The following is an 8,292-nucleotide window of genomic DNA, read 5'->3' as shown; positions in this document are numbered from 1 at the left end:
TGCTGCTGCCTCAAGGTTGGACATGTTGTGCATTTAGAAATGCTCTTCTACAAACCTCCTTTGCAACGAGTGGTTATTTGAGTTACTGTTGCCTTTCTATCAGCTCGAATCAGTTTGGCTATTCTCATCTGACCTCTGGCATCAACAAGGCATTTGCGCCCACAGAACTGCCCCTCACTGAATATTTTCTCTTTTTCAGACCATTCTTTGTAAACCCTAGAGATGGTTGTTCGTAAAAATCCCAAGAGATCAGCAGTTTCTAAAATAATCAGACCAGCCTGTCATGCACCAGCAACCATGCCGCGTTCAAAGTCACTTAAATCACCTTTCGTCCCCATTCGGATGCTCTGTTTGAACTGCAGCAAATTGTCTTGAACATGTCTACATGCCTAAATGCATTGCGTTGCTACCATGTGATTGGCCGATTAGAATTTACGTTAACGAACAGTTGAAGAGGTGTACCTAATAAAGTGGCCATTGAGTGTAAATGATACTTAAGGGGGTGTTTCCTGTTGGGTTTAGGAGTAGGGTAAGGGCATATGATAAGTAGTTTTTACATTTTGCCTATTGATAGCCCTCATAAAGCAGCAAAACCAATGCGTGTGCCTGCTGTATAAGCTGTTTAAGGCCACTGTATGAAATGTTTTAATGTGGACAGATCTATAGTCTGCAGGGGTAGGTTGTATTAAAAAATTTAACATAACATTAAATACACACAAATAAATGACTGCGGTATTTTATTATTTTCACTTGTTTAAAGATTTGAATTAATTATAATAAACATTTTCTTTATACATACACATTCATCAATCAGTTAAATAAATGCAGTCAATAGAGTCAAATAAATTTAGAATTATATAACTGAAAAAAAAAAATGTTTGGGATTCATATTTGATTTAATTATCTTTTACGAATTTCATTTGTATAATTTGTTCATCAATTTTTGTCAATTTTGTTCATTCAATATAGAAATTACAGTACTGAAAGGTTGAGTGGTCCTATTATTCCTAACAGTAAAACCCATTTTGTATCTGGATACTATCTGGATATTTTAGCATGGTTGTATTTTACACCTTCAGTGCAAGTGTGATCAGATGGTGGGATCTCACCTCCACACACGAAAATGCCAATCACCACTTACACGGGAGGTTATTTTACACTGAAATGATATAACCAAATAAATTTTATAAAATAAACTGATTGATCATTTAGAAGGCTTTTAATCGCTTCTATTTAAAGTTATTAATGAACTAATTATTTGATTTTCAGATATTGACACTGGAGATGAATTGAGATTAAACTGATAGTCACATGATAATAAATGTATACAATAAGATATACATAAATATTAATATTTGATACATATTGAACTATAAAATAATACATTTAGATCAGTGATTTTGATTGGTGGAGTTATAGCATTGCGTTTCATTTACAGATAAAGTATGTCATGGAATATTGCTTTATAAATGCAGAACACTGGCTTCTTGTGGTTTATTAAAAACGCACATATTACTCTATGTAGACATGAATGTAAATCACCATGAAAAACTGCCACAAAGATGTTGTTCATTGTTAATTCATAATACCTAATGCATAATTTAAGGTCAGATTTACTTAGTGCAAGTGCAGGTTAATGCAAGTGTGAAAAGGTCTTCAAGTGATTTACTCACTCAGACAGCAGCTCATTTTCATGTCTATTGCACATAAACCACTGCAAATTAGATTGCAAACAAGCACAGCCAATTATAAGGTGCGTGCAGTCTATAAACACAACAGGTGCAAGATGGATTAGGGCAGTGGTTCTTAAACTGTGGTACGAGTATCACTTGTGGTACGCAGGCTTCCTTCTAGTGCAGGGGTGGCCAACCCTGTTCCTGGAGAGCCACCTTCCTGCAGATTTCAGTTGCTACCCATATCAAACACACCTGAACCAATTATTTAGGACTTGAACACCACGTGATAATTACAGGCAGGTGTGTTTGATATGGGTTGCAACTGGAATCTGCTGGAAGGTGGCTCTCGAGGAACAGGGTTGGCCACCCCTTTTCTAGTGGTACATGGAGATATCAAATATGTCATATGTACTTGCTACATATATTTCAAAATTGATCAAAAATGATTTATATATGAATGTGACATATAATATTATTTATTATATGACATATAGCCTATATTTCTGAGGTCCAGGGAACATTTCCAGGTGTTGATGAATTGGCTACTATATGTTAATACTTTACATTTAAGTACATCACCTTTTTCTTTTTACTTTTTAAGAACATCAAGCTAACATTTTTAACTTTTAAAAGCTCATTTTAATTTAAATGTTGACGTTTTTAGTTTTTTTCTTTGTTTCTTTTTTACATATAAGCACAGTACAGTGTTAACATTCAGACTATTTATGTTTAAAATGGCTGACAATAATAAATATTCTTAATAATAGAAATTAATATGGTGGTATTTGGAGAGACAATTTTTTTCTGAGGTGGAACTTGATGAAAAAAGTTTGAGAACCGCTGGAATGGGGCAAATGGGCATTGAATAAATTTTTAAAATAATAAAAAAGTTCAATCAACCTTAGAAAATTATTTTTTTGACTCATATAATGAATATTAAAATAATTGATTCATTTTTGTATTAATATTAGTGGTCAGAGTCCGCATTAGCTGAGGCACATCGTCAAAGATGCGCTATCTTTATAAATAAACTGCCGATTCGAGTTTAAAACAACTACATTCTCGCAAAAAAAATCTCTTAAAACTTTAATTTGTAACACAACAGAGGAGTATTTTTTGCTTTCACTGGTTATGCTGCAATGGATTCTGGGATACCTGTGCTTTGTAAGTTCGCACAAGTCTCCTCTCGAAGCATCCTTGGTTAAAGGGGCGGAGCAAGTACACATCCGGGAATTTTATCTGTACTTGGCAAGATGTGAACTTTGAATTGGAATAGTACTTCAGCGACAGTTGATGACGTTTCACAAGGTCACAAGAACGCAAGTACAGACAAGAGCGCATATTGATGCGCATACGGGAATTTGTTCGGTAAAAGTGTTTCCAGCATAGTTTGTGCATCTTTTTTTATCGAATAAAAAGTTTATCCTGCTTATGCGCAAATGTTTTTTATGCTTATTTTTAAAATTGATGTGCATGCTGGCGTTTCCATCAATCAATTTTCTTTTATCTGTATATACAAAATGCACATAAAAATCGGTGGATGGAAACCTAACTAATGTCAGTTTCAAAGCAGTGGACCAATCCGAAGAACTCGTAGATGGACAAATTTTGCAAGCTTCTGTTTTACAGTAGCAAATTGGCATGATAACTGATTTAATTGATGTAAACATGTTGCATGGTACTTTAAAAAATAAAAGATAAACAATCCTGAGCACATCTTTAAATGGGAAGATGCATTCTGTATGAATCGCCTCTAAGATCCGATCACCAAAACACTTGTAAAAAAGGATAACTGTAAATCAAATTAATAAAATCTTTTCATTTGACATTTTCTTATCTACAGAGAAAAATCTGGATGATTATTCTGGGTATTACACCTCCAAGAGAAGGCCGAACAATGCTCCGCCCAGCTTTCACTCCTCCCAGCACCACCTACCCTGGGGTGGTGACTTCACACTGGGTGCCCGCGGTACTCTACCGCTAAACACGTCCCGCACGCGCATTCACATGCCAAGCACTACTTCCACCCCCAACCCCTACCCTTTACCCCAGACGCAGTACAACCCTACATTCGACACGATGAGCAAACCCCCTCGCCGGGTGATGTCCCAAGACCAGCTTCTGGCGCTGGGGGAGGGGAACACTCTCTCACGCCTCTCCAAGAACCAGCAGCATCTGTACTACAAACCAATGACCACCAGCAAGAGCTCGAACACCCAGACTCTGCGCAAGTCTCATGAACGCCTCCTGGTGTCCCCGGACCGCCTGGAGGAGCGAATGATGGGTGATTATGGTGGGATGGTGCCAACCATGTCCCGTCTCAGCCACCACCAGAAGGCGCAATCCCAGCAGAACGTGTGTGTGACCCCTTCCCTAGACCGGCATCACATGATCAAAATGAATTCGCACCCTACCTCTGGTCGTGAGCAAGACCATCCTGCCATTCCGTCCGGTCATGGGACTGGGACTTTGGGATGGGGGGAGATCCACGGCTCTGGGGGAGGACCCGGAACAATGGGGCACAACGCACGCCGGATGGCCTTCGCCACGAAACGCCAGAACACCATCGAACAGCTGCACTTTCTCCCTGGAGGTGGCGGAGGAGGAGGAGGTGCAGGACAGGCGTTGAGGACGGGGAGCAAGAACGAAGTGACCGTGTGAGCGCAAAAAGAAAGGAGTTGATGGAAAGATGAGGTGTGACTGCGCAAGCCGAAGGGAAGGAAGATGACGGAGTGCAAAAAAGGCTGAAGACAGAAATGGAGAAGGAAGGGGGTCAGGAATGATGCCCATATGAAGGGGTACACAGTGTATTGCAAGAGAGAGGAGAAAGAGGGATATGAAACTATATCATAAACTTTTCTGTAGATCCCTAAATTGCCAAATTCTTAATCAATAGAAACCTAAAGAGGGGTTTAGGTCGCCTCTGATCTGTGTGTAGCATATAGTATTTCGATCACACCATTCAGGCATGGAGATACAAAAGCTAATAGGTTCATTATTAGAATAGGCCACGTTTTCTCTAGGTTGTACATTCCAGCTAATGTAAAAACCAAGTGGTTCAGATTTGTCTGCTTTTAATCCAATGGCAGAGAATTGAGTCTGATTTTGCCAAATTTCGGGGGTTTCAAACTAAGTGTTACTTTCAAACAAGTGTTGGGGGTGTTTCACACCTTCATCACTAAAACATGGAAACATTGACAAGTATTGGACGAGACTGGAGAGTGTCCAATAGTACACTGAATTACCTCAGAGAAACCGGAATCCAGATTCAAATCGACTTGGGAATTAATGGAGTTTGCCATCAAGTGAAGAAAGTCCTGGTAATTCGTCAACGAGTTGAACTGGAAGGACTCGTCACGCGTTTTGTGACCTGACTCTTTAGTCTGCACTGTTAATGTAAAGTCCAAATGTCATCAGCCATATATTAGAGCTTATTCAAATGGAAATACAACTGAGGAAAACATTGTCATTGGGAGACGGGTGTTATACTGATGATGAGATTTTTCTGCCTCTCATACTGAGACTGTGAATCAAAGTCGACATGAAATACTTTCTTTTTTTGCATTGTGGATAACATTTATAATAGGCTGTCAGATCGGGTCTTGTGATCTGAACTAAAAATGTTCGGAAAGCCAATTCAGCCATTCAAATCTGATAGAAGTCATGCCTCATTCTTGCATGTTTGACCAATCAGAGAACAGCTTCCTATATGACGGCATCAATTGGAGTCGTCACGGTTGTTCTGGTATTTACAAGCGTTTAGAGCTGAGATTTAATCATGAGCATGCAGTATGACAAATAAGACAGAGTAGTCTTCACACTTCATTTGCAACTCGAGCTGTTGTATTAACGGGGGGGGAAACGGGGAAAGGGTTTGCTCATACAGTGAACGTTTTAATCCAAGGGCTATTCTGAAACTCCTTCATGTGTGTCTGTGCTTCCGTGTTCTGACGGCTTTTTATCTTTTCCTGTGACACGGCTGTGCAGGACATTGAGGCTACATGCCAATGAGTGTACAAAACAGAAAAACAGAACAAACTCTGCAAAGCTACTTTGTCACACTAGGATGCATTATTATCTAAGCGACGAGTTAGAGGAGTTAAAAGGTGTCTTGTTTATCTATATTATATTCAAGAAAGATGTCTTTTTAGTTAGCGATTTCTGTGTTTTTCAGCTGTCTCCACATCAAACGGACACTGTTGTGGTGGAATGTCTGAGAAGGACCTGGCTGAGTGAGATTTCTGGGCCATAATATAGTATTTTAGATCACTCTGCAATGTTTAAGCTTTTATTACCTTTAACTGAAGTTAACAATGTTTAAAAAAAAAAACGATTTTAAAAGATAACTGAACCCCGAATGTTCAAATATGTACACTTGCCAATTTATGCGCATAAGTCATCAGTATTCTTCATATTCTTGATTATCCTTTTATTTACTTTTCCTCCGTGTGAATTCAGACATTGTTTTTTATACCTGTTTTCTGTTTGAGTTTCTAGTGGATTCTAACCTTTGTAACTCGACAAAAAAAAAAGCAGATGCAATCATAGTGAAAAGACAAAACGCATGAAGATGTCAAAGCCAGTGTTGATGATGTCATATTGCTGACTTCTGATGTCAAGGTGTGTATGTGTCCAGTTCGTGTGTCTGTATTTGTGTGCTTGTGTGTATTTCAGTGTCTATTTTGGAATGCTTTATCTCGCATTTTATCCGACTCTGTCGGAGAATGTGCATTTCAGAAAACCCAAAATGTAATTTTATTTTTTAAGTAAGTGTCTCTTTGAATGCAAAAACAACTAAAATATTAATAATAATTAAGAATAATAATTTTCCATTGCTGCATTCACCAAAGTTATGGGAAGTAAACAACCACCAGAATAGTTTCTGTATTTATTTTGAGATTTTTTTTTTATTATAATTGTTCTTTTTTTGCCATGATATACATGAAACCTGTTGTAAATTTTCTGGGGGAAATGCCAAAATGCCATGCATAAAATATTTAACAGCAAAAACTTTACGTATTGTTATTTTTAAATAAAATCCTCACCATTAGGTAAAATGCTTTCTGGAGATTGACACTTGTGTTCTTTTTTTCTCCTATAGGAGTTGGTTTTAAATGTTTACATTTCTGAAATATTAGTTTACATCTCAATATGTGGGGACAAGGTGTTGCAATAGGTAGTGTTGTCGCCTCACAGCAAAAAGGTTGCTGGTTCGAGCCCCTGCTGGGTCAGTTTGCCTGTTCTCCCCATGTTCACCTGGGTTTCCTCCGGGTGCTCCGGTTTTTCCCACAAGTCCAAAGACATGCGCTATAGGTGAATTGGGAAGGCTAAATTGTCCGTAGTGTGTGTGTGACCAAATGAATTTTGCAGTGATGGGTTGCAGCTGGAAGGGCCGTGTAAAACATATGCTGGATAAGTTGGCGGTTCATTACGCTGTGGTGACCCCTGATTAATAAAGGGACTAAGCCGAAAATAAATGAATGAATCTCAATATATCATGTGCTAAGTGTTTTTAGCCATGCATGATCGTGTATTAGACAAACTATTTGTTCAGTCTCTGTAAAACAGCCAGTTGTCCTTAAAATCCAACACAGTTGATTAGTTATAAGGATTGAAGATCAGTTTGGATTGTGTGGATGGATTAAAGAAGAGATTTTCCCACCTTTTCCAACTATACATATCTACTTTCTATTATTATAATAACAATATTATTATAATGTTCTTACTTTCCATTATTTTGCATTAATTTCTTCTTCCGTTTTTAGTTTACAACTTGCGTTAACACAGTAGTCAACATTTGAAGGGGATATATAATATCTAAAATAATTTAATCATTTAGAGCATTGCATTTGTTTATTTGTAAAAAATATATATAATTGGTCTGAATAACAAATATTTTCAAATGTTGTGATTGATTTTTATTTTCCCACCAAACATTGCTCTCTTTAATCTTCTGGAGTTAAAGCATTGGTAGGTGTCGTTGCAAACTGAAAATTGAGATGACAAAAAAATCCTCACCATTAGGTAAAATGCTTTCTGGAGATTGACACTTCTGTTCTTTTTCCTCATATAGGAGTGGTTTTACATGTTTACATTTCTAGAATATTAGTTAACATTTCAATATATTATCTGCTGACTATTTTAGTCATGTATGATCTTGTATTAGACAAACTATTGTTACTTGTTTACACGCTGTAAAAGAGCCAGTTCTTTTAAATGCTGATTAGTTATAAGGATTAAAGATAAATTAGGATTGTGTGGATAGTTAAAAGGAGAGAGTTTCTTACTTTTTCCTACTCTAAATATCTACTTTCTATTATTATAATATTCTTAATTTTCATTATTCTTTATTCATTTCTTCTGTTTTTAGTTTTTTTGGTGGTCTACGATGCACTTTAAATATACAGTAGTCAACATATGAAGTGGATATATTATATAAAATAATTGTCATTTAGAGCATTCCATTTATTTATTTGCAGGAAATGATAATTGGGCTGAATAACAAATATTTTCAAATGTTGTGACTGAAAATGGTTATTCCACCAAACATAGCTCACTTTAATCTTCTGGAGTTAAAGCATTGCTATGCAGTGTTGCAAATTGAAAATTAAGATGA

General features: G+C 37.1%; 1 protein-coding gene across 9 annotated transcripts in view; it reads left to right on the top strand.

The window, feature by feature from the left end:
* Positions 1-6,736, top strand: part of shisa7b (shisa family member 7) — a 26,968-nt gene extending 20,232 nt beyond the window's left edge. For all 9 annotated transcript variants that reach the window (XM_087295439.1, XM_087295435.1, XM_087295434.1 and 6 more), the window contains one exon: positions 3,520-6,736. In XM_087295439.1, the coding sequence (XP_087151565.1) occupies positions 3,520-4,337 (818 nt within the window). In that variant the 3' untranslated portion in view covers positions 4,338-6,736. The remainder of the gene's footprint in view (positions 1-3,519) is intronic.
* Positions 6,737-8,292: the final 1,556 nt, after the last annotated feature.

This window comes from Danio rerio, chromosome 19, assembly GCF_052040795.2.
Source record: "Danio rerio strain M-AB ecotype USA chromosome 19, GRCz13ab, whole genome shotgun sequence".
NCBI classification, from domain to species: domain Eukaryota; kingdom Metazoa; phylum Chordata; class Actinopteri; order Cypriniformes; family Danionidae; genus Danio; species Danio rerio.
The sequence above is the reverse complement of the archived record's forward strand: the minus strand, read 5'-3'. Positions and strand labels throughout refer to the sequence as shown.